A 27,095-nucleotide genomic window follows, 5' to 3' on the forward strand; every position below is an offset into this window, starting at 1 on the left:
CAGATTTCACAAAGGATTACAGAGACAGTACAAACAAGCTGCGGGTTTATACACAATATTTAGGTTTTAGGCAGCTCAAAAGCTCCGACACACACTGCAATAGTGGCACAGCAGGTACAACTGTGTGTGTGTGTGTGTGTGTGCCAAGAAAACAAGAGCTGTACAAAGTCAACTGTCACTATAGCAAATGTGTCATAGCGTGACACACAAATGTCTGAGAGTAAATCAGGGTTCTAGATAGATGGATAGATAGATAGATGACAACAGAGTAAGTTGGCAGATCTGTGTGTTGATCCTGGATCAGCAGTCAGGACTTATGTCTACAGTGCATACAGGCCAATGTCACAATAAAGACACAGACAATATGGACTCAATCTATACGTTCAAGGACACGGCTTACAGTAGCAGACCGTACAATTACTCTGAGGTCTATACAGTCTTTTCTATTATTAGTTGCCACCACATTGGAGTCAATACTTGGGCCTTTGAGTAATGTTGAGTGGGAGAGACTAATCCTAAGCATATGACAGCCGTGTCTTTAAAGTGTGTGGGATCCTGAGGAGAAAGAAAATCTGTGGCGTTCTACATGAACAAGCAAATTTAAGGCAAGACACACAATATGTCTCATTCATCTGCTCCCATCTTCTCACTCACACATAAAAAGTCCAGCAGGTAGCCCGTTAAAAAAACTCTCACTGCAGAGCCACCACAGCTGCCAGCTTTCACTTTGTCTTGTGAAGGCTTCCACCCAGGGAGCCATTTCTCTTAAAACTGAGAAGAAGAGTGCTGTGTGGTTACGCTCCTATATGTTCCCCAAAAGTGCTGCTGCAGAGCAGGGACTGTATGGCTACAGTATGTGGCCTAAATCAAAGGCTGCAGCTTGTGTCTTTACAAAAAAAAAAAGCTCTGATGAGTCACTGTAACTCTCAGACTGCTGTTGTTGCTTTGATTTTGGTGAATGAAAGTGAGGAAATTACAGTGACTTTAATTTACTGATCAAAATTAATCATGTTTGCAAATGTCACTGGTGATAATCTAGGTCATGGAGGTGGAATTGGAGTAAAAAAAGAAACATGCAAACAACAGTATTCTGCAGCACAGTTGAGATCAAACCCCTCATTCATTTTTAATTAACCCCTGTCTGCCCTGCCTGTCATTACTCAAGTCACCCGCACTGAAATAACAAGTTTGGGGCCACTCACCCTGACGCGCAGGCTACCAGAGATTTGGCGTCGTCGCTCTTCTGACGATCAGACAGGCGGGTGTCGCATCAAACCATCAATGAACTGATCAGAGGAAGCAAAAAGCTCACAGATCCTAAAATCGGGGTGTTTGGAGGAGCAGCAGCAGCAGCAGCAGCAGCAGAGACAGTCGGTGCCAAGACGAGCGACAGGAAGGCGATGAGGAATCCCATTCAACTGGAGGGACGGCCCGGTGAGGTCATGACGGGGAATGACTCCGAGGCTCAGAAAACATCTTTCAGTCACGCATCAATCGGTCACATGAAGTGGAAATAGCAGGATTCCCGATCACAGATGTGAAGCTGCGGGTTTTCCACACAGTCCGTTTCCGTGCAGGAACACCAAATCAAGACCAAAACACTGGGAGGTGATTTTAGAGGCAGGCAGGGGCGGAGACTCCTGCGGATTGTCGGGCTCTGATTGGTCGGATGCTTTCAGGCACAGTCGAGTCCTCATTTAGGTGAATGGTGTTCCAAGGAAGTCCCTGCTCACCTGAGGGTGCAGGTTCAAACGTGGCTCAGTGTGTGGACTCATTCATATTATCACCTGTGATTTTGTTTGTGCATGAAAATCAGCTTCACATCAGACATGTTGTTTTAAAATGAAAGTAAAATCTTTGTTTCTTGTATTTATAGTGTGACTTATATTGTGAGCTGTCTGCTGTAGCCATCATGCAGACTAATTAAAATTAACTGGACTCTGTGACGGTTAAAAAGAAACATTTTCTACCATATCAAAATCAGAAATCATATATCATAAGCCCCTTTGTACTTTTGTGACACAATGCTGCCACCTGCTGGTCAAATGAGGCAGCGTGCCTTTGAAACCTGGAGCCACATCACTTTCTTGTGCTGCTTTCAGACACCTTCCGCAAGTATTTAACCTTTGAACCCTGAGCTGTTTTGTGCAATGTCCTTCAGAAACATGGGGAAATAAGGCAATGAGCAACTCGTTAAAAAGTGTTCCACAAACTGCAAAAAAAAAAAAAAATCATATAATTAGAAAGATCTAGATTTAGATTATTTTTAAAAAGCTGGGGGAAACTATAATTATTGTATATTTGAAATTATATTACAGATTATGATAATGTTCAAGCTCTTTTTCCAGGTCATCTCCTTGTTTGTTTTTAATTTTTCACATTTTATTAAAATTAGAGATGTACCGATATCACTTTTTCCTTCCTGATACTGATTCCGATCCCTGATCCTTAGGTATCTGCCGATACCGAGTACTGATCCGATATCAGCGCGTAAAATAAAAATGGATGGGATATGAATCGTATGTCTCAACTCCTAAAACTCTATGTAAAATATTAAGAAATAAATACATAATAGTAGAATGAATGCCATAAAACTTTTTTAATCATTATTATCCAGCGTTGACACAGATCAAGACACAGGTTAAAGTGCAGCCACACAATCTGGTAAAAAAGACATTTTAAAGGCTACAGCAGAATGCTTTTTAAATGCCGCTCCGTTTCCGTTTGCCTGTAGCGTGTGTATGCGTAATGACGTGAGGCATTACGTGGTATCGGATTGGTCATAGGCTATACTCGCTGATACCCGACACTGCCTAAAATGCAGGCATTTCCGATACTGTATTGGTACAACTCTAATTAAAATCTAAGAATTGGCATCTTACCAGAGGTCAGCAGATGTTAGTCAGTCCTGAAGAGTTATGTTGTAGAGGATGAACGTCACTTTGTGTTCCACTACTCTACATGCATGTATCTGATTTTAGTAATAATCTATTTGAGGTATTTAGTTAAAGAATCAACGGCCGTATTCCCAAAGCTTCCAAGTGCTAAGAGTTGCTCCTAGTGACAAAAGTCTGAAAACATTTTTTTAGAATTGTGACATTTTTCCCCTTAAAGTTAAGATTTGTAAAGATAAAAGTTATTCACCGAGCATCTTAGACCTTAAAAGAGCTCTGAAGTTGAAAAACTGTTCGGAGCAAGGAGGAGGACTTTTAAGAGGCTTAAGAGTTTCTTAATCAGAGGAGAAACACAAAGTGGTCAAAGAAATATTCTCCAAACGCTGGATGACAGTGACTCAATGAAAAGATGCTACAGATTAGATCATGCAGGGATATGTGTGGTCAGTCTTTTTGGGGACACACACACACACATTTCTCACCTAACATTGTAACACTAGAAATAAGCCGATCACAACACTAAGATATTTGGAAAACTGGGAAAATCCATCAGTGCAGCAGTGATGACTTGTGTCTGTCTCAACCTTCCATCAGCAGAGAGATCACACTAACAATGACAACACTTTCACAGTCAGCAGTTCATTTCATTTCCACTGGGTGTTCACAGCTTAAAGGCTAACACAAGGTTTTGTCTTTGACAACCAATCACATCTTACAATATAATGACGAAAACTCTGTCTGTGTGTGTGCCTGTTCCACGTTTTTCTCCTCACTGACTTGGTCAATCCATGTGAAATTTGGCACAGTGGTAGAGGCTCATGGGAGGATGCCAATGAAGCAATATTACATCAATTGGCCAAAGGGGGGCGCTATAGCAACTGATTGAAATTGCAAACTTTGAATGGGCATATCTCATGCCCCATATGTCATAGAGACATGAAACTTTGCACAGAGATGCCTCTCCTCATGAGGAACACATTTGCCTCAAGAACCCATAACTTCCGGTTATATAGATTTTCCACCATTTTGAATTTTTTGAAAAACACTTCAAATCGATCTCTTCCTAGGAAGTTTGAGCGATCTGCATGAAACTGGGTGAACATAATCTAGGGACCAATATCTAAAGTTCCCTCTTGGCAAAAGTTGGAAAACTTACTAAAACTGAGCTTCTATAAGGCAATGAATATTGCGGAGGGCGTGGCTCATCACATAAAGGTGTATAACATCTCAAGGGTTTCACCCATCACCACGCAACTTTGTAGGCATATGACCACACATAATCTGAGGGGACCCCTCCATTATTGACCCCATCAAACAAAATGGGGGCGCTAGAGAGCTCATTTCTTATCTAGGCCTAACCGCCATATGGATTTTTACTAAACTTGGTAGATATGTAGAACAGGACGCCTCAAGGTGACTGGAGAAATTTAACTCTAATTGGCAACTGGGTGGCGCTATAACAACAGAAAAATGCTTAACAATGGCTAAAATGCGACCGATCGCTGTGGCTCCCCCTGTGGACCAATGTTTGTTTTTTTTTTTCTAATTTTTGGTATGACTAAGTCATGGTATGGTATGCTGTACTCAGTGGGTCTGGACTAGTCTCTTAAAAGAATGCATCATACTTACTCTGCATTTCAATACCCACACTGCCACACTATATAGTATGCCAGAAAAAAGATTTAGAATGTCCAAATACATAATATGTGAAAAGCACCAGGATCTTCCATTTCATCCGGTCCGATTCTGCAGTATGCAAGCCAGCATGCTTTTCTGGCCATTCTGACCCACAATCCTCTGCACAGCGGATGATACATTATGTCAACTGAGCCACAAATAGATGACAGCTCACTGACAGCTCTCAGAAGTCACAATGACAGATGACTGTGCATTCAAATAAAATAAAATAAAGTAACAATGACAGAGAAATGCAGATGTAATTTCACTGTTGCAAATATAAAATGTTAGAATTTACAATCTGTGTAGTTAAAACTTTAAAGTTAATCTACATGCATTGCAAAGTAACAACAACAGAGCTCTCCGGGTTGATCTCGTCTCTAGAGAACTTGGCGAGTCGCATTTGTTTTATCGTCAAAGTAACGGATATCCGATATTCCGATCTTGGGCTTTGTAAATAAAATTGAATTGAATTGAAAAGGAAGAGGGTCAAAGTTCAGTGCGTAATGTTATGAGACAGTTTATGTGCATACTGCATGCAACAGTACATATTTTATAAGGGCAGCTGCAGTACCTACTGAAGGTAAAAAGAAAAAGTATGTGATTCAAAACACAGAAGGGGGTCAGCCACACCTCCTCACTAAGGCAAAAGTTTCTGTTCCTTCCTTGCTCAGAGCTGCTCTGAGAGCTTTCCTAAATCCCTCCTGGTCTGAGACTTCTTATTAGAACATTTGAGGCTAAGTTAGGAGCTCTCTGAGAGTGTTCTCTGCCCCAGGTTTTTATACTTTTTACAGAGATGTTTTTGTGTGTTCTGGCAAGATTTACAGAACACTGAAGGCAGAAAGGACTGTCTACACCAACTGGTCCAGATTTCACCTTAGTTATTAGTTCAAGGTCCACACAGTTTAAAATATTCAGCATCATACTTGTGTTTGGCCATGTTGATGCGCCAGTTTGCTGTTTCTGTCAAGTGGCTGTCTATTATTCACCCACTCTACAGCAGGAAACGGCACTTCAAAATTAAAGCTCTGTGCTGGAAATTCACTGTACTTCAAAATAAAGTGTTGTTTTCTTTTTTACAAACTTGACACACTCACAAGTCACTTGTGGCCCTTTCAGAGTGGACCCGTGACCCACTTTTTGGACCCTGACCCACCAGTTGGTCAACACAGTATTCTTCAAAACAGGGCACTCATGTAAATTATGTTCTTTTTTTAAAAAAAAAATTATGATGATATGATGATGACTTGTGTTTTGTAAGCTCTCTGTTTGGCACAGGACATTCAAATACACAAATGAATCAGTTAACTATTTTACATAATATTGTGAAATTTAATCCTTATTAACAATCTGTGTTAACTATGAATCTAAACAGAATAAACAGTGTTATTGTAGTTTATTATTTGGTAACAAAAAATGGAAATAAGTACCTCAAAACTTCCCACCACTGATTGCTGTACTGTTTCTGTATGACACCATATAGGCTGTCCCTGGTACTGGGTGTCTGCCAAGTGTGTACTAATGTCTTTCACTGTTTTCATTTTGTTCAATTTTGTCCCCAAACTGCGAAACAATTTCCCTCTGCAGCTTTAAGTTCAAATGAGAAGAGACAATGACACAGACAGATTTCCATTTAAATACACTTTAAGGAGAGAAATAATAATTAGAAACAGCTATGGACTGCGACTGCAGTAATTACAAGCACAATAATAATAATAATAATAATAATAATAATAATAATAATAATATCTCCAAAAAATGTGTCCCAAAAATTGCATATTGAACCTCAAGGAGTAGAAGAAGGACAATTAATACATCATAATTAATATGTGGATATGGGCAGGGATATTAGGGGACATAATTCTCAGTTTGCACAGTCACTCAGGAAATAACCAGTTTATGAAGGGTCATGTTTTAGCATTTGGGACTGAACACACAGAGATCATCTTCCATTAAGTGACACTGGTTCACTCTCCAGAGCACATGAAACCAATAAAACCTCAGAAGAAATCAGATGCAAAAAACTTTACTTACTTACAACATTACTATGTCATTGGATCATAAGTGAGTTGTGATCTTTCGTTATTTCTTTCGTCATATCCTCCTGAGACCCTGTGTCCTCTCATGAGGACGTCACATTTTGGGTTTCCTGCACCTTATACTTCATCTTACTATATAATGACAAAAACTCTGTGTGTCTGTGTGTCTGCTCCACGTTTTTCTCCTCACTGACTTGGTCAATCCATGTGAAATTTGGCACAGTGGTAGAGGCTCATGGGAGGATGCCAATGAAGCAATATTACATCAATTGGCCAAAGGGGGGCGCTATAGCAACTGATTGAAATTGCAAACTTTGCATGGGCATATCTCATGCCCCGTATGTCGTAGAGACATGAAACTTTGCACAGAGATGCCTCTCCTCATGAGGAACAAATTTGCCTCAAGAACCTATAACTCCCGGTGATATAGATTTTCCGCCATTTTGAATTTACAATACGGACATTACAAATGTGTGCCAAACAGTAGCTGAGTCTCAGGAGGATATAACATATTGCATGTCTGAATTACAATGTATTTCAATAATACGTTAGTTCATTGTTACACTCAAATACTTTGAGGTTTCTTGTTTTTCTTCCTGTAAATTGGACTTCTGTTTGATATTGTGTGACAAATGTTTGATGCATTTTATCCACAGATAATACAGTTTTGATGGAAACATTTATTTAATACTTATACTAATCCTCTCCTCTTCTTCTCTCTGTCATGTTTATCCAAAAGTACACTGCTACACAGCACGGCTGCATTTCTGGGAAGAAAAATAATTCCTTTTCTTCTCTGTATCTTGTTTATAGAGACCTTATATTCCCTCCTCCTCACCCCTGTTTTCCTCTGAGAGGATCTCTCTCTCACACTCTCCTCTTCAGTCTCATTTGTAGCCTCCCTCCTCTTCTCTTTCTGCCCTACTCCCATTTTCTATGTCCCTCCCTGTCCAACAGTCTCAGTCATCCAAGTCTCTGGCGTCTGACCCTATAGGGAAGAGCATGTCGCTCTCCAAGGAGAGGTTGCTGCCCAGGCCAGCAATGCGGCTCCGCAGCAGGAAGTGTGTCCTCCTCTGCAGCAGCCTCTGCTGCTCCTGCTTCAGCTCCACGTAGGACCGCGAGAAGGTGTGGAAGATGGAGGTGACGGGGAAGGCCATGAGGAGGATCCCGCTCAGGATGCTGCTCAGAGCCACCACCTGGCCTGGGATGCTCCTCGGCACCATGTCCCCATAGCCCACTGTCGTCATGGTGATGACAGCCCACCAGTAGGTAGCAGGGATGCTGGTGAACTCCTGCGTGGTGGCCATTTCATTCTCAATTAAGTACAGCAAGGGGGAGTACAGTGCGATGGCCACACACAGGAAGAGGAGGAGCAGTCCGAACTCCCGTGTGCAGCGGCGTGCTGTCAGGCCCAGAGTCTGCAGGCCCAGGGAGTGGCGAGCAAGCCGCATCACGTACAGGATACGCAGGGCTCTCAGGACGCGCAGCACCAAGCCCACTTTGTCCAAGTAGCTGCTGCCGGAGCCCAGACGCTTCTCCCCTTTGGAGGTGCTGTCCACCACCAGGGTGATGTAGTACGGCAGGATGGCCACCACGTCTATCAGGTTCAGGGGCTGCCGGAGGAAGGCCAGCTTGCTGCGGTCCTGGATGAAGCGCAGGGTGAACTCCAGGGAGAACCAGGCCACGCACACCGTCTCCACTATGAAGATGTTGTAGCACATCTGGGAACATGTGCCCTGGAGAGGAAAGACACACGAGTGAGCAGGTTCATCATCAGCATGTGTGAGTGGTCGCTGTAGTCACTAGAGGGAACCACTTCTGTGTGAAATCCAGGAGCTTCGCATGTTGGGAGGCTGCAGCAATAAACACAACGTGCAAAATTTTTCTACAACAAACAAAATAAATCAAGCTCACACACACATTTTTAATTATTTGGATAAATATGTTGGCAAGAGAAATATTAGGAGTTTAAATTTTGATTTGATGTGTGATCTGTGCCATAAAGCAGCAACTTTTCATGCTCTTCTTCATCATGCATATTTTAAAGGGACAGTTCACCCCAAAATTTCCCTCTTACCTGTGTTATCAGTCTAGATTGTTTAAGTGTGAGTTGCCAGTGTTGGAGACATTGGCTGCAGAGATGTCTGCCTTCTCTCCAGTATAATGGAACTAGATGGCACTCAGCTCCACAGACCTTGTTGTGAGCAGTTTCACATAGGAACTATTTTCTTTCTATCTTTCTTCAAGCTAGAATTAATGTCAATAAGCCAGCGCGTTCCCAACTACGGTTCAGAGCCAATAAGAAGTCACTGAGAGAGAGAGGTATCATAAAGTAGAGCAGGTCGGCTAATCAACCAAATAATGATAGTCTATACAACTGAGATTTGAGCAACCTCCCACTCTTTCTCCACCTCTTCTCTTTACCCCTCTCTACCTTATCAAAACATTGAAAATTAACGTCACACATGAAAAAATCAAATTAGATAAAGAAAAGAAAAAAACTTTTTTTGTCCATTTGCGTTACTTGTATACGTGACTACCCACCCAGCATGAGATGTAGACATTAACAACATCCTCCTTGGCTTGTAGCTCAGTGGTGCTAGGTGAGCGAGCAATGATGCACTTTCTTCTGAGAGCAGCTGTCAGGTGTAGTTTGGTACAAGGTCTGTGGATTATCTTGAGTAACCAGGTCATGATTACTGGAAAGAGACACTGATGTTGAGTTTTTTAAAGTTGTACTAAAATCTAAAAAAGACCTTCCTGTGCCTCCTGAAAAACACAGAGACCTCCACTTAAAAAAAAACTCCTCTTCTAACCTGCAAGAACATTGAAGTACGTAGCACAAGGTGAAAATGCAGTTAGCCACCTAACATTATCTATGACAATTCTTTAACACAGAAACAGGTCCTGTTTCCCTCTATCATGTAGACAGAATATCGTGGGGAAATTTTCTGCTAGATTATGGTGATATAATTTATCGCCATGTGGCAGCCTCCACTTTCATGCCCCTGAATGCTGTCCACCATTCAGCCCTTAGATTTATAACCGGACACAGCTACAGCACTCATCATCAAAAAGTGGGTTGGCCTTCTCTTTCTATTAGAAGGGACTTTTCATCTGATTTTATTCATTTTTAAAGGACTTCTTCAAAGAGTGCCCTCATATTTGATGTCACTTATTGGCTCGAGAGCTAAAACACATAACACACCTTTGCAGGACTGGTTAGTGCTGCAGGTTTCTAGAACTAACACTGACTTGGGAAAGATTGCTCTTAGATTATTTGCACCATACACCTGGAACGAATAGCTGTGTGCTTCGAAGCTTGATGGTTCTAATGGGTTAATTCATAAATCTAGGCAATGTAGGAGGTTATGTTTTCGCCGGCACTGGTCTGTTTGTTTGTTTGTTTGTTTGTCTGCAAAATAACTCAAAAAGTTATGAACGGATTTTGATGAAATTTTCAGGAAAGGTGGAAAATGGGACAAGGAACAGATGATAACATTTTGGTGGTGATCGGTTGAAGCAAAGAGGATAAAATAATAAATAAAGTCTATGGTCTGACAGCAATTAAGATGGTGAAAATGGCGCCATCTGGTGGCCCGGAAAGCATGTCTTGTTCTACTTCCTAAATATTGCTGTAATTCTAAAGTTGAAATTTTGTAATTCTAAAGTTGAAATTAATGTTCTGTGTTGGAAAAAAGAAAGTGAAAAATACAAAACAACATATTATATTCTGTGTTGGTACAAAATAAAAACGAAATAAATACACCATAGTGTCTCCATGGTGAAGGCATATATAACGTAATAATGATAGTGATTCAAATAAACTAATTGTGATGCAGGCTGCAAAATCTGATGCAGAGGGGGAGGGAATATCAGCTACTTGGTGGAGGTCTGCACTCTCTGAGTGCTTTTCTAGTTATTTATGTACTCAGGTCTCTCTTGGAAATGAGATTTCAATGTCAAGAGACTTACCTGACTGAATAAAGGTTTTTATAATATAATTGTTTTTAATGTGTGATGTTAATGTTTGGATGTGATGTGATGTAAATTTAAGGAAGAGAGGGTAGAGACAAAGAGATGGAGAGATGGTCATATTAGTTTTATAGTGTATCGTTATTTGGTTGATTAGCTGACATACTCCACTTCATTAAAAAAAAAAAAAAAAAAAAACTGACCCACACACCCTAAAAATATACTACAGTAAAATGAAAAGTAATTTGCACTTTGAGTAACTACACTGAGTAACACTACCTTGAGAAGGTTTCTAAAATGGCAATTTTCACTTTTACTTGAGTCATTTTTTACTGGAGTAACTGTACTTTTACTCAAGTATAGTATCACCATCTACGAGGTGATACAGTTGGCGTGTGTAGAACGGTACAAAGAAAAAATCTCCTACATGAAACAGCTCACAACAAGGTCTGTGGATTATCTTGAGTAACCAGGTCATTGCTGTTGAGTTGAGTTTTTTTTTCCATCTAGCCATCTAGTTCCACTGTATTTAAGAGAAGGCAGACATCTCAAACACTTATCAACTCAGAACAAAACACTCTACATAGATAAATAGCACTACAGGTAAGAGGAAAAATGGGGTGAGGGTGAACTGTCACTTTAAGCTTTTTTTTTTGGAAAGGCGGGTGTTTTTCTTAGATACAGTAATGATGCTGATTCAATGCGTGGCTGAGAAGGTTCAAAGCATTTCAAAGCACATAGCACACAGCTTTTGAATCTGCTCCATATCAGGGCAAAATATCATTATGAAACACACTCCCACAGAGGAGGAGATGGTTTGAGTAGACCCATACAAGCACCTGCAAACTCCAGTACAGCTCTTCTCACTCAGAGAGAGGAACACTTGCACACATTTAATGCAACACTTTGTTGTCTGGCTGCAAGAAATTAGAGGCTGCGGAGCTGTTAGGATGCGATTACTGGCACTTTTAATTAAAAAAAGCATAATTAAAACATACTGATAATACTGGCGTGTGAATACAAAGTGAGTGTGTCAGGTAGAGTATAGTACAGCAGCTTCATCAGATCGTTAGCAGCCATTTCAGTTCTTTTATTTCATTTTGAATACCTCTTATTTTCCCAGAATGCAAATTGTGAGTTTGTTGGAGTGACTTTGTGACAGAGATGATGTTTAACTCAACATGATATGTAACATACAGAGTCACAGTGTGAGATTAAAGTAGGCCTACTGCATCTGAAACTTGAGTCAGCATCAGCATGAAATGTGGTTCACAGTTACTCCCAAACAAAAACCGTTGAGATTTTGGTTTTGCCCTCCACCCACTGACGCTACCACACATACAGTATCTGCACTTGATTTCCTGGGTATATACAAGAAGTGAAAGCAGAACATTTGAAAACCACAAAAAACATTTGTTTGAAATGGAAAGTAAAGCGGTTGCAGTTCCTCTTAACTTAAATCCAAAGAAGACATTTCTACAAAAGCATCTAAGAGAAATAAATTCATTAAAGGTCCAGTGTGTAAGATTTAAAGGATAATTTCGGTATTTTTCAACCTGGGCTCTATTTCCCCATGTGTATGTGTGCGTATGATTCATAGGTACAACTCGTTTTAAAATTAGTTCAGTATTGAGGATGCAGCCGGCAGCCGCGAAACAAGCTAAAACGGTCTCGCAAGAGCTTTGCTCCACTGTGTCTGCAGCTCTCTCTACTCGTGGGACAGCCGTTTTCTTGAGGAAGAGGCGTTTCGAGATTGGATGTCTTCTCTTCTTCGGCTGGCAGTAGTCATCTTGGGAGAAGTGAGCACTGCAGACCCGATGGTCTGCAAGGTGCAGTGTCTGGACAAGAGTGTTAGCATCCATTTGTAGCACAACTAGCCACAACTTCAGCATCTTGCCGTCCGACGAAGGCAGCCTATGAAAGCTGTACGGGGTGTTGCGCGACATCCTGTTCTTGCAATTCGGATAAGCACAAACACGAACCATTGTTTTCAATCGATGCAGTAAAACTCTCAGCTGTACTCCGGGACAACCAGCGCCACTCTGAGCGGGGCTCAGCATGGCTCCTCTGTTTTCTTCTGGCAACAAGCAAAGCTCTCGCGAGATGACGTCACAGCCCAGAGGTAAGGGAAACGCTTAGTATGCTATTTACAGAGATAGCACTGGCGATCTGAACCAGTCAGTGGGGAAAAAAGCACTTTTAATATGCAAACTTATACGGGAAGCATTTGCCCCTGTTACTGTTTTAGCTCGTTTCGTGGCTCCCGGCTGCATCCACCTCCCTCAATACTGAGCCAATTTTAAAACGAGTTGTACCTATGAATCATACGCACACATACACATGGGGAAATAGGGCCCAGGTTGAAAAATACCAAAGTTATCCTTTAAAGGGACTAAGTGGCATCTGTTGGTGAGGATTGCAGAATGCAACCAGCTGAAATGTCTCCCTGTTAGAATTGAAAGTTATTCAAAAGCATCTTAGACCTTAAAAAAAGCTCCTAAGGTGAAAAACAGTTAGGAGCAGGGAGGAGGACTTTCATTGTGCATAAGAGTTTCTTAATCAGAGGACAAAATGATGGATAGACAAAGAGGTCACACAGTGAGTAAATGAAATGCTACAGATTAGATCATGCAGGGAGAATATGTGTGGCTGATGTCATTAAGGATACACACACATTTCTCACTTAACGCTTTAACATCAGAAATAAAATGATCACACTAAGACATTTGGAAAACTGGAAAAATCCATCAGTGCAGCAGTGATGACTTGGGTCTGTCTCAACCTTCCAACACATTCACAGTCATTTCATTTCCACTGGGTGTCCACACCTTGCAGGCTCATGAAAGGTTGTGTCTGTGACAACCAATCACATCTGTTAAAGAATGCATCGTGCCTGGCAACGGGGTCGACCACAGCTCCTCACTAAAGCCCCGTTTCCACAGTGCAGCACAGTACAGTTCAGTTCGGTATGCTTATTTTCCGTTTCCACTGTGAAAAGTTGTGGATGGTACCGATAGAACTGTTCTGTACCGTCCCCATTTTTGGTTCCCCCTCTGTTTTATTAGTAAACTGTAACTATAAAATAAAGGATGTTTTGCTGCCTCTCACAGCAGCTGGACTCTGAGAAAAAATAACTTCATTCACTTTTAAGGTGGAACGTTTACTTTTAATGTAACTCAATGCATGAGCTGACGATATGAATCCATCAACACACTTCAAATTTAACTGTGACAACTTTGACCATCACTTTAGTTTTTATATGATTTACACTTTCAGTAATGAGCTGATCTCCAAGGGTTCATATTAATTATGGCTCCATAACGTCTCCATTGGTACCATCCACAACTTTTCACAGTGGAAATGGGAAAAAGAGCGTACCAACCTGAACTGTACCACAATGCTCACTGGACTCGTAGTCTTTCAAACGATTTATTAAGCCAGCTTTAATTTAATTATACCAGTAATTACTTAGTAATGAAAAAAACAAACTTTTCATTCCAGGCTTTTCACGAGCCCTCCTCCCTTTGGGGTCCTGGGTAATGAGTCCCACTTTTCTCCCCACTGCGATGCCCCTGCTGCTAGCCAGGCAGCTGCTAATGTGTGCTAACCTTTTTTCTGATTCAGATGTTCACAGTAGGTTTTTACCGGGAGCCGCATTACCCGCAGACGTCTCCTCCTCTTCAAAGCAACTGTTTGCAGTTATTTAAGTCCCTTCTTTAACTTCCCACTTTTATCAAAGAGCCTTTTCTGCTTTTAGCTGAGTTTTAAGTGCATTAAGTCATTAAGTTCATTTCTGTGCACCTTTAAAACAGCAGCTCCCAGTTTAAAAGGCTTGTAAACAATGAATTTATGAGATCTGATGTATATTACATATGCTACATGATTACTGTTTGCTTTGTACTGTTTTGTTTTGTTCTGTCTTGTCTATTTTATATTCTTGAGCTTTTCCTGTCTGATTTTCCCTTGTTGAATGTGTGTTAAATCTAAAAGAATAATATTATATTCCATTTCTGCCAATGTAACCCCCCCTAAATCCTGCACACTGGACCTTTAAAAACCAATTTGCACTTTACTCTGCAAGGAAATAATGTGTGTGGCTCAAATATTCCATTTGGCTTTGATTTGACTAAAGAGGCCAGTGTGCTAATTACGGCTGTGACTGAAGTCACACAGAATAATGAAAGCGCACTGAGACGTCTTCAGATATTTTTCTCTAATCCGGCAAAACAACCTGCTCTCTCAGCGGTCTCCCTTTCCTCGCTGCGAGGAGGTTTTAAATGACATGACAGATGAGACATGCCATCATTAGAATGTTTTAATGACTGCTTTTCATAGTTACTCGTCAATTAACCTCAGTTTAGCTTTTGAATACAGCTCAGACAAAGCCACTCTCACCACAGGGCTCAGATGTTCATTGTTAGTACTCTGGTGTCTCTTTATGACAAATTCCCAGCAGAGAATGAGGTTGTGTTGGGTCATGTCTTCCTTTTTACTTCTCCTCACTGACATGAAAACACGTCTGCTCTGGTATTAATGTGTTTTTGTACACAGTAACTTTTTTGTGGTGTGTTAAATGTCATTACTCACCGCCTCCTCTTCCTCCCTCATGGCAGGCATGGTGCTGATGGATAGGTTGATGGCAGTGATGGTGACAAACAACACTGACAAGCAAGCAAAGATCTTCCCCGGCAGGCCCGAGTGAGGCCTCTCCACCATGTCTCTCAGCTTGCTCATGCACCGATTGAGCTTGGACTCTGCTGCATGCTCCCTGTGGCCACTGTCTGAATCTAACAGATTCTCCAGGAGTTCCTCCTCCTCCTCTGCTCTCTCCATCGCCTCAAACTCCTCCACGCGCTGCAGCAGTCGCCGGCGACAGCACCACTCCAAGCTCTCCTCAGGGACCCCCCAGTAGAGCAGCTCCTCCCTGAAGGACAGGGCGCACATCTCCCTGAGGGACCGCAGCTTCCCCGCACGCAGGTAGGTCAGGATGGTGCGGAAGGCACAGGGGCTGCGGTCGAAGAAGAACTCATTGTGCGTGACATCATAGTCATCGCAGATGCGCATGATCTCATCAAAGCTGCTGCAGAGGTGCAGCTGGCCCAGGCGAGACAGGGGGAAGTCCTCTAGGGTGGTCCAGGGGAGCTGGTAGCGCAGGCCACCCACATTGATGATGGCGTGGAGTTTGCGGGCGCTGGACAGAGGTGTGTCGTCCTGGAGGGAGCTGAGCTCAGGGGCACGCTGCGCCCGGTTGTAGAAGGCCCCCTTTTGAGCCTCCTCCTCATGCAGGGGAGGTGGGTTGAGGGAGGAATCAGAGGCACAGCTCAGGGCACTGTAGTCATAGTCGGAGCCATCGCCCGCCAACAGGGTCATCTTTACTGGTCCACTCACATCACTGGGCTCAGCCTGCCACCATCACTCTGTCACCTGCAGAAGGAAAACAGAGGAGTCTTACAAATCTGGCATAAAGGGCCTTATTGTTTGTAATAAATCAGAGGAAAACATTTTTAAAAATGAATTGAATACAAGAAAGTTTATGACTTTGATTTACTGAGAATCTTCAGTGCAATCCTTTGTGAGTTACAGTAAACTGGAGCAGCACTGACACTGTGTTTTTAACATCATGCCACTGTGCTTTACCACTAAAAGCTTCTACATTGCTCTTACCCGAGGATGAGTAATACCACAATGCAGCATTATTGCAGCAGGAGCCACTTAGATTATTGGCATTTTAATTCTAATGGCCACTTGTCAATATATGAAGGCAGAGCCATGTGTAAACAATTCCTGCCTGCAGAACAACCCACTCACTGAAGAAATGTAACGAAAGCATGAAACCCGTTTGAAATATTCCACCACAAAGACACTTTCTGTAAACTGTAGTGATATTAATGAGGACTGAAGCATTGTGAGCAGTTTATCTTTACAGGTACAGCACAGTTGGCTCGTCTGTTTGTTTACTGTAAAGCAGTTCTTTATGATGTTAACCCAGCCGGCCATTAGGGATTATAAGCAGGGACAAAATGTTCCACCCTCATCCACACCCACCACCACCCACCCTTATCTCTGATACCAACACAGGCAATTTCCACTGGTCTCACTTCAGTTAACTGGCTAGTGTGGGGACTAACATTATCACACATGAACGCAGTTGGTCTCATTAAATCCACATGAAGGGCAGCACAGTGGTGCAGTGGTTAGTGCTGTCGCCTCACAGCAAGATGGTCCCTGGTAGGAACCCAGGGTGGGAGAGCCCTTCTGTGTGGAGTTTGCATGTTCTCCCTGTGTCAGCGTGGGTTTCCTCCACGTACTCCATCTTCCTCCCACAGTCCAAAGACATGCAGGTTAACTGGTGACTCTAAATTGTCCGTAGGTGTGAATGTGAGTGTGAATGGTTGTCTGTCTCTATGTGTTAGCCCTGTGATAGTCTGGTGACCTGTCCAGGGTGAACCCCGCCTCTTGCTACGGTAAGTGTCAGATGGGATAGGCTCCAGCCCCCCCTGCGACCCTTATGTAACTAGTTTTTTTGGTCTTACTCCCTCCTGACTTAAGCCGTTTGTTTACTTTCCTCACTTCTGTTTCTCCTCTCGTTTGCTGAGCATAACTGCCAGTCAGAGTGGTTTTATTCACCGATGGACTCCGCCATCACTGACGTTGATTCAACATGTGAATCGGCCAAAAATGCAATGACGAGGGAGCCAATTAGAGGCCGCACTAACTAAGACGACAGATGCTCACCATTGATCGAAGGCCAACCGACGGCTTGGTGTGTCAGGGCCTTAAAAGCACTTTGAGTCCATTTACTGTATTGTCAGTGACACAAGTCAGTAAAGAAATTTGCTAACTCTAGTGTAAATCCTGTGACTCGAGTCCACAGACAACAGTGAAAGGAATAGTCTGACATTTTGCTTTCCTGCTCAGAGTTTGATAAGAACATTGATACCATTCTTGAACATGACAGAGGCATCGATCTTCTCATCTCACTCTTGACAAAAAAGCAATTAAACATACTCCCCAAAATGTCAAACTATTACTCTTGGGCAAACCTGACAAGGAGAACCACACACTCACAAAAACTACAACACCATTTCTCAAAGGACAACAGAAGGGTGCTGCAAAGGAGAATGTTTGTCTTATGATTGAGACAGCACATCAATATTATCTATATCACTCTCATGAGAGCACCAACTGAAAATTGAATTAAACCTCTATACCTTCACCCACAAAGTGCATCACAAAACAACATGTCTGTGCCATTATCTAAGCAGTATGAGTATTTCAGTCGAGCATCATTAAACATGATCACTGATCTGGATACAACATGCACCGAGGGGTAACAATTTCACTCCCAACTGTGTGCGTGAACATCTGTTACCCACAGCAGCCTGGGAATTATAAATGATGGCCTGATGTTACACTGGCTGTTGTTAGATAATTCACTGATGTAACGACTTTGTGCAGCCGCTGAACAAGCTATATTTAAACACTAAAATATCTGTCTGTGTGTGTTCTCTATATCTCATTCCGCAGCTAGACTGGGTGGCTTTCAGACAGGTGTTGTCTGAGGTGTGTGTTCTGACTTCACGCCAATATTTGTACATATATATTGAGATCTTTTCAGGCAAAACCAGACAGACAGATCAACAGAGAGATAGAAAGAACAGTATATTAAAACAGGAGAGAGAAGGAAAAAGAAAATGTTTACTGTACGTCACCAGTGCAGTGAGGACCTTGTGGCCTGTGTCCAAACTAATTTAATCAATTACAGTAATTTAGGGGGAGGCAGGTTAGCCAGCCGGGAATTAAAATGTCAGCGCCTGGATTTGCTGCACCACCAATTCTGGGTCAGGAAGGAGGCCTCGGCTTCTAAAACGGGGACGTGAATGTGTCACTGAATGGTTATTAGGCACCTGCACTGTCAGCCTCTGTGAGCCACTGATTACAGTCAGCACCATCCTCCACCCATGAAATTAGAGCAAATCCAACACGAGCTCTGCTCTTAAACACTCTGCCTGGTTGTATTAACCTATTTTGCTTCTTGATGGTGTTTCGTTTTGGGTATTATATGATATTTCACACGTGAAAATAGGTCATCACATCTAGAGAAATCATAGAGATCTTTAATGGGTCCTTACATCTGCACATTTTCTATATCTTCTATCACATCAACACTCATGCTGTGCAACAAAACCAAAACACAAGAATGAAAATCATCTCTCAAAACAGTAAATCCCTCCTTTTTGCTGCTACACATCTGTAAATTCTCACATTCTCCCTCCGTGTGGCAGAGGTTATCGATACGCCTACAACACATCACCAGTGTGGATGTGCACAGGCCTCCGCCACTCTCCTACTAGATTAAATCACACTTAACCCCTTGAGGCTGTTTGATTTCTCACTTTGCCTTTAAACCGACTGTGCTTTTGCCTTTCTACAGTCACAGGAGAGTTTTTTTTTTTTTTTTTAAACTCTTGGGGGTTTTTTTTTCTCTTCTTGTGTTGTGCCTCAGATGTCTCCTCTGGGGGACGAAGTCTATCTAGGAAGGAGAGATGAAACACTGCAAAGACAGTGAAGCCTGTTCCCCCCACCAGATCGGCTGAGGTCTGGCCTCTCTCTGTGCCAGCGTTATCACAGCTAAGCCACAGGGCATGTTCTCCAGATTGCCTGGTGAGTCACCGGGTTGTGAGTCTCTGTTGCCTGACTGCATTGAGCATGCATTACCCACAGTGCCCTCCTCAAGAGTCTTTGGAGAGCTTTGCCGTCGCCAGTGTTCATTGAGACGATTTTAATGAGCATAATAATGATAGCGATCACTGCGAGGTCGAAGCGTAGCTGATCTTCAAAGAATTCTGAAGCCTTTAACAAGTCGGAGTTCAGTCTGTAGAGAAATGTGTGCAACCTTCCTGTTCAGCGTGGAGGGTCCTGACTGATGTAAATCTATCTCAAATTAACACGTGCGGAGTATGTATCCTGCAAAGAGACACGAATAGCTCATCTACTAATGATTACTATTTATGGCTGCATATCTCCACATTGGTGGATGTGACGTGTCATTTGCAAAGAGTCACAATCAGACAGATTTTTCCAATCTGTCTCTGAATCAAGGATTTGCAATTCAACTCAATCCAGTCTGTGAAACACAAACACATGGTAATAAAATGGGTGATCAGTATTTCTGATGAAAATTGGAACCTCAGAGACGTACAATTAAAGTTAAACATAATTTAACAGCTGTTTGCCTTCCAGTGACAGCTGCTCACACTGCAGTCTTATTTTGCTTTTGTTTTTTGCACACAGCCTAACAACCTTTCTTATTGGCATAGCAGTGATGTAACATTGTAAAACAAAGCTCTTAATCAAGATGTTTCCGAATGACGGATGTCATCATGCACTCTTTCTCTCAGGCTAAATAAGCATTCAGCTCACACTACGTCTCTTTTTTTCCCCCACAGATTGTGTATAAAAACAGCTCCCCAAAAGGGAAGCCAAAACATTTTGATTGCCCCCTGGTGGCTGGCTGCAGTATAGGTCATAAACCCCGCCCCCTACATGTTAGTTGAGGGGACATGGGCCAAACTAAAAACTAGTTTTCCATCGGTGAATGAAATCACTCTGGCAGTTAGCTCAGCAAACGAGAAGAGAAACAGAAGTGAGGAACGTAAACAAACAGCTTAAGTCAGGAGGGAGTAAGACCAAAAGCTTGTTACATAGGGGTCGCAGGGGGGCTATCCCAGCTGACATTTGGACAGGTCACCAGACTATCACAGGGCTGACACTTAGAGACTGAAGTACAAGTCAAATTTTTCCCAGACTGGTTTCTGTCATTCTGAGTATTTCTTATCATGCTGATGTTTGGTCAAGTGTTTGTTTTTTGTGATATGTTTAGTTTTATTCAGGTTTTTGATGCTATAAAAGGGGGTCGACAGCTGTTTGTGCCAATTGGTGTGCTCATGACCAATGGCGCTACTTGCTATTGGTCAGAGGGGTATATAGGCTGGAGCTTGATACTGTGGAGATCTCTATTTGGCACAAATTTGCATTTTCTTGGATAGCGAGGGCATGACTGGCCCTACTCTGCCTTACTCTGCCTCTGATTGGCTTACCCTGATATTCTTACCCCTAACCCCAACCAATCCAGCCTGTTCTCAATCGCAACTTCTCAAACACCACCTCTTTGCCACTGATGTCAGCGTCAAACACCAACATACAGGCAACTTTGGAGGCGGTTTGATATGCACCAGGCGCATCAATTTTAGAGGTGGCAGGCAAAAACCCAATTAATCAAATACTGTTGCTTCTTCAGTGAACGTCAGCGTCAGTCATGGATGCACAGAGGCAACCTTCTCAGCGGTACAATATGCACCGGGTGGCGACGGGTTGTAATGCTGCCGCCAATTACTGCAATATAAAGTGCATGACAGTCTGTCTGGGGAGGGTGGGTTGGGTGGTGGATGGCAAAAATGAAGTCTGGGCTTTCACGCTGGAGCCCCCTGTTTGTTTCCTGCGTGAATTTTAAGCCAAACCATGTTTTTTTCTAACAGCACGGTGGTGCAGTGGTAAAGTGAGGCGTTATCACCTCACAGTAAGAGGGTTCCTTGTTCAAACCCAGGGTGGGGGAGCTCTTCTGTGTGGCATTTGCATGTTCTCCCTATGTCAGAGTGGGTTTTCTCCAGGTACTCCAGCTTCCTCCACAGTCCAAAGACATGCAGGTTAATTGGTGACTCTAAATTGTCCGTAGGTGTGAATGTGAGTGTGAATGATTGTCTGTCTCTATGTGTCAGCCCTGTGATAGTCTGGTGACCTGTCCAGGGTGTACCCTGCCTTTCGTCCAATGTCAGATGGGATAGGCTCCACCCCCCATGCGACACTTATGTAATATGTTTTTTTTGGTCCTACTCACTCCTGACTTAAGCTGTTTGTTTACTTTCCTCACTTTTGTTTCTCCTCTGGTTTGCTGAGCTTAACTGCCAGTCAGAGTGTTTTCGATGGACTCTGCCAGTAGACTCTCCGCCTCTCGCCCAATGTCAGATGGGATAGGCTCTCACCCCCCGTCCCCCAATACATGTAACATGCAATTTGACACGCCAACCTTGAACGTCAAAAAACAGATGCAGATACCTACATGTTATATATGACGTGTACATCCATTGACAAAGTGATGGTACTTGACAACATGCTGACCAATCTCACGTCTGTTGCCTAAACCTTATCAACCCAACTAACGAAGGCAACAAGCACTAGCCAGTCAGAAGGGAGCGTAGGGTCAGTCATGCCTTCACTATCATAGGAAATGTGAGTTCGCCTTGTGCATAGATGCAGAAGAAGGCTCCAAATGATGTTGCCGGTGCAAGATGACAGCCGCCATATCTGGGATAATTTGGCATCGTTGTTGTACATTGGGAGTAAGTGGAGATGCATTGTTTTTACAGTCTTTGGTTCTTCATAATGAGCAATTCTCCTCATGTACCCTTAACTGCTCAGTGCTCACTAATGGACTATAAGAGGGTGGTTATTCCAGAAATGGACTTGAAAACACCACGACCCAGCTTTCTCTCCCTCTCTCTGTCTGAAATCCGTTGAAACACTGAAACACTCAGGCATGCCAGAAGCACTTCTACCCCAGAAGCCCTTTCCTTACAGAAATTCCAGCAGGAATAGTTGTAAACAAAAATGTCTCTTTTTTCTTGTGAGTGGGCGGCATTAATGCAAACTGAAAACCCTGGAAGAAGCTATAGCTCCAGGGCAGTAAATGTCTCCCTAACTCTCGATGTGGTCCACCACAATGTGCTGCTCTCTGCTTCTGAGGTGCAGAGAAGTATGCTGTGTAGACAATACACTTTAATAATGAGCTGTTTATGTTGTCTTCTGTTAACCGTTCAATTTCAAATGCAGCCCACATGTGCCTTTAAAAGTGCAGCAGAACTAATGCGTCTCTCCTTTTTTTTTTAAAGCTTTGAGATCATATTCTAAATGCTGAAAAGGTACTAACCTTTTGAAATGCCACTCAAATGTTTTTTGTCTTCTCCCTCTTTGAGAGAAATGCCTCCCCAACAAAGAGCAAATGAGAAGCATCACACCTCTGTCATTTTCTGTCTACAGTTTGTTTCCCAGCCTGTCCCCAGTCTGTCCTTCCTCTTAGAGCACTCCATCCCCCAGACAGGCTCTGAGCCGACCCACCAAATCCCCACATTTCTGCATCACCGCTCAACATTATGCCACAGCACTCCTCATCCTCTTCGCTCTAACAAACTGTGACATACAATATTTAATCAGCTCGCAAAACATCTCACCATCACCTCAACTACACATACACACTCACATTCACAGTTTTTTTATTCCTTTTTTTATCCCAGGCATTCTTCTAGCCTGATAGGATGATTGTACACTCAACATATGTGAGCGCTCAACTAACTTGATTATATAAAGATTGCATAACATTAAGTTCCCCGCATTGTCTGTGTGAATCAACCAATTCTCACTTTTCATCTTTTGATGTCCTTTTCATTCCGAGCTGCAATCATCTGACCATCTAATCGCTCTGGGCTATGTAAACAATTTCCTTTTCACAGGCAGCTGTTATAAGTGGCGCTGAGGCCGGGTATGTGTGCGGGCAGGCACAGCTTCATACCGGTGGAGACCTGACTGTTTCTGTCACTCTGAACTGAGCGTTTCGAAGGATCTCAGCGCAGGTCCCTGCAGGATGAGGTGACAGAAGGTACAAGCAACGACAGATCAAAGAGAGGTGATGGAAAACTCTTAACACTATCAAGCTGTGAGTGAAAAAGTACTTTAGTTGATGAAATGGAATGAATTGACCAGACAAACAGCCACACAGGGCTTTCGTTCTTGTTGGGTTGATGGATAAGAAGTGAGCTTACATGAAGAAATAAGATACATCGTTTGATGGGCAGTATTTAAAGGGACGATGTGAGGACAGCAGATTGCATTTAGCTGAAACTTCCCCCACGTTTCAAACATAAACTCCTGGTTAGCTTTCCTTCAGTGTTCATTGTTAAGGAGGTTTTTACTGGGAGCTGAATTATACACAGAGGTCTCCTCTGCTCCAAAACAAACAGAGCAGGGGCAGACCAAACTTTGACCCATGCTTACGATCATTTTGAAGACAGGAAATTGGTGATGCAGATGTTGAGGTGGAAGCCTGATTGTAGGAACTGTTGAGTATTTTTTGCCGCACACCATTTTTGGCTTTTGTCTGTACGTACATTTTTTGCCTGGAACCTACACATTGTTTCATAAATGAGCCCCCGGATGAATAAAAATTGGTAAAAGCACTGAATAAAGCAGTTTCACGTTACAAAACAGTGTCTCTCCGATGCCCTTCAGCTTGTCGCAGAAAGGCGGCTATCCCAGCACCTGCTTATATGTGCTCACCTTTTGTCTAAGATAACTGAAGACCCAGACGTTCAGGAGGTTTTTACCAGGAGCCGCATTGTCTGCAAAGGTCTCTTCCTCTCCAAAAGAAATGGAGCTAGTGATTCAAACTGCTAAAAATACCGAATTGAGCAGTTTCATATTAAAAATCGATGTTTTTCCAATGCTGTTCAGCTCATTGCGTAAAGGCCGCTAGCCCAGGTTCTCTTAATATGTGCTCACCTTTTTCTCTGACATCTTAAGATCCAGATGTTCAAGAGGTTTTTACTAGGAGCCGAATTATCCTCAGAGGTCTCTTTCACTCCAGAACAAACAGACCTGGTGATTTGTACTGCTAAAAACCACTGAATAAAGCAGTTTCATATTAAAAATCAATGCTTTTCTAATGCAGTTTGGCTCGTCGAGCAGGGGCTGCTATATACGGTTACCTTTGTAAAAACACCAATGGCTCTATCTAGAGCAAGGGTTTGGTTTGTCCGTTCTGGGCTACTGTAGAAACACGGTGGTGCAATGTGGTGATCTCTTTGGCAGGGACTTGCTCCCTATGTAAAAATAAACGTCTCATACTAAGGTAACAAAAACACAATAATTCCTTTTTTCATGTGATTTAAAAAAAAATGAAAACATACTTATTATATTATGTTTCATTCCTGCCAATATATCCCACTAAATCCTACACACTGGAACTTTAAAATGTTTGCGTTTGAGTGCAGAAAATTATAACTTTCCTGTCACATGATACAACTGGAACTGGAATTTGGTGTGGATTGGTAAAAATCTGTAGCTCAGACTGGATATGAGAGAAGCAATCTTGGTGAAACATGGACCAGCCTCCAACGTCTTTCCAAAAAGCTGTGATTGCAGAAAGAGAAAAGAACTTTATCCTACTTACACTTTCAAAGCACATCCATCACTCGATTTGTGTTGAGTCTGACGCCTGAGTGAAGATCTTTTTGTGTAACCACCTGTGCTCCTGGGAAATACAGTTGCTGGTGGGGCTGTGGCTCTTCGATCCGCTCTAATGACACTTCAGGATATGTATCTCAGATACCTTACATATAGACACATGGAAATGGCAGATTATAATTAGTTTGCGGGCCCGTCTTTGTGGGGGAGAATCAGACTATTAGCTATTAGAACGGGAAAAAGTCATTAGTTCATCTCATTAGAGTCACAATTACCTGGAGGAGGGAGAGAGGATGATCTATTACGTATCATATATCACTGATCCAAAGTCTGAGAAAGGCATATGCGTGGTGGACTCATAATCACATCATGGGGCATAATCTAACATCATCCTCAAAGTGAGACCATGTGCTGTATTGCAGATGATCTCTTTATGCGTTCACTAAATTATAACATCAGCCATGATTCAGTGTTTGAGGACTTGAAGTGGCTCTCACATTCAAAAGTTTCTCTTGCATCAATTTTCATTTTAAAATTATGATTTTTTTTTAAAGTGGCTGCCAATTTCAAATGCCTCTGCAAACACACAGAGAGCGTCGTTTAGAGAATGTCTCTCTACAGCAGTGAACCTTGTCTCTGTCTGATATCAGTAAATGTTGACAGATAATAACATGCTGTAATGTAGCTGCAGCCGTGTTACCATGGTGTAGCGCAGGCAATCCAGCATGCAAATCACTGTCATGTGTTAAAGACATTTTTTTAAATGGGTCAAAAGATCTAAAATAAAATAAGATGCCTGTTTATCAAAAGTGGAGTCTGGAGGATATATAAATATAAATCTTACTGTATTCAAGCATTGATAATAATAATAAACTGGCTTTGGAAAGCAGGGCACTGCATACTTGCACAGGTCTGATTTTCTTTTTTGAAAAGTGAGAACAAAACCACAGGATGACTTCTACAATAACCCTCAATAAGTAAATATATTATCCTGATATCAACCCCTGGGAAATCTGATGCAAAAAATATCAGTCAGCTCTGCCATTTCCAACTTCTTACTGCGAAGACAAACACTGTGCTGCATGTGACAAACTCTCAAAGTGTGACTTACAACTGAGAGAGTGTGTCTTAACCTACAATGGACGTATAGTAAAGACTTTGAATGCATCAATACTGTAAATTAAATATGAAAAATACTCACTGTGTGTCTGAATCAGATTCCCAGCAGCTGTCAGTTTGCCGAAGGCGCTCAGAAGAATGCACATGAAGGAAAAAATATGGAATGTGTTTTTGAGCTTCTGCTGCTTCTGCCTCGTTTAACTCTGCTCCATCTATGCACAAGCACCAGGCTTGGTGGAGTACGAGGAGGTTATTTGATGATCATGAGCAACAGGCTGCCTCCCCTCCCCTCTCTTCCCCTCCCCTTCTTCCCTTCCCTTTGCCCTCGTCTCTCCCTCTCTCTCTCTCTCAACTCTTTCCTCCCCCCCTCTTCCACCAGCGCTGACATCAGAAGTGGGTGTGCCATTATACAAAAAGGTTTTGAGAGAAATCCATGGCAACCACCATCTAGAGAGCCGCGCTGCCCCTCCATCCTTTAAATGAGAATAATCCCCATCTTTTGATTATAGATTCACACAAAGGTTTTTATTTGTCCGGTGGGTTACCCGGCTGAGGGGGAGGGAGAGGAGGAGAGGAGAGGAGGGGAGAGGAAGGGAGGGCCGCTGTAGGCTGGCTCAGACTCACCAGGGTGTCCAATTTTAGACAAGTGGTGGGAAATGCTATCATGAGGTATGATGATAAGGAGGGATGGCTCATACAGAGAATGTTTATCTCCAGCAGAGCAAATGCTGCCTTTATTATTTTTTTCTTATGTTTTGTTCCCAGTGGCCATTGAAGGGATGTCTGGTGTTTAGATGATATGGCAGATGATGGTGTTCACATTACATACAATAAGATAGTCATAATGTTTGAAGCAAGTGAGGAAATGTAATGGAAAAGAGAAAACAATACAAAAAATTGTCAGTATGTATGCATGGTAAAACATATCTGTTTCAGTATGTGTTTCACGTCTGCATTTTGTCTGCTGACCATTAGCTGAAAACTGTGTTGGGGTCTGTTATGCCTTTATTGATCTACCTGTCTTGAACTGAATGGAAACTGCAAAAGTAAACACAATTGACAGGTCAATCTCAGTGTATTACGTTCACTTCAGTGC

The 27,095-nt window shown here is 42.4% G+C and overlaps 2 protein-coding genes across 5 annotated transcripts in view; both read right to left on the bottom strand.

The window, feature by feature from the left end:
- Positions 1 to 1,600, bottom strand: part of src (v-src avian sarcoma (Schmidt-Ruppin A-2) viral oncogene homolog) — a 46,652-nt gene extending 45,052 nt beyond the window's left edge. For 3 of the 4 annotated variants that reach the window (XM_033628760.2, XM_033628758.2, XM_033628759.2), the window contains exon 1: positions 1,203 to 1,599. The gene's annotated coding sequence lies outside the window, so the exon portion shown is untranslated. Of the gene's footprint in view, positions 1 to 1,202 lie in introns of all 4 variants that reach the window. The other variant, XM_033628757.2, reaches the window with a different exon arrangement.
- A 4,597-nt stretch (positions 1,601 to 6,197) lies between these two features.
- Positions 6,198 to 26,274, bottom strand: kcng1 (potassium voltage-gated channel, subfamily G, member 1). Its single transcript, XM_033628404.2, has 4 exons — positions 26,082 to 26,274; positions 24,867 to 25,025; positions 15,173 to 16,009; positions 6,198 to 8,346 (listed from the first exon to the last, which is right to left on the bottom strand). The coding sequence occupies exons 3-4, from the start codon at positions 15,953 to 15,955 to the stop codon at positions 7,570 to 7,572; spliced, it is 1,560 nt and encodes a 519-aa protein (XP_033484295.1). The 5' UTR covers positions 15,956 to 16,009; positions 24,867 to 25,025; positions 26,082 to 26,274; the 3' UTR covers positions 6,198 to 7,569.
- Positions 26,275 to 27,095: the final 821 nt, after the last annotated feature.

This window comes from Epinephelus lanceolatus, chromosome 8 (assembly GCF_041903045.1).
Source record: "Epinephelus lanceolatus isolate andai-2023 chromosome 8, ASM4190304v1, whole genome shotgun sequence".
In the NCBI taxonomy this organism is placed as follows: domain Eukaryota; kingdom Metazoa; phylum Chordata; class Actinopteri; order Perciformes; family Serranidae; genus Epinephelus; species Epinephelus lanceolatus.

Excerpts from the sequence above, each read along its gene's own strand:
- kcng1 (XM_033628404.2), bottom strand. The coding sequence starts at position 15,955 with ATGACCCTGTTGGCGGGCGATGGCTCCGACTATGACTACAGTGCCCTG. Across the intron at positions 8,347-15,172 it reads TGAGGGAGGAAGAGGAGGCG|GGCACATGTTCCCAGATGTG; the intron begins GTGAGTAATGAC and ends TTTCCTCTCCAG.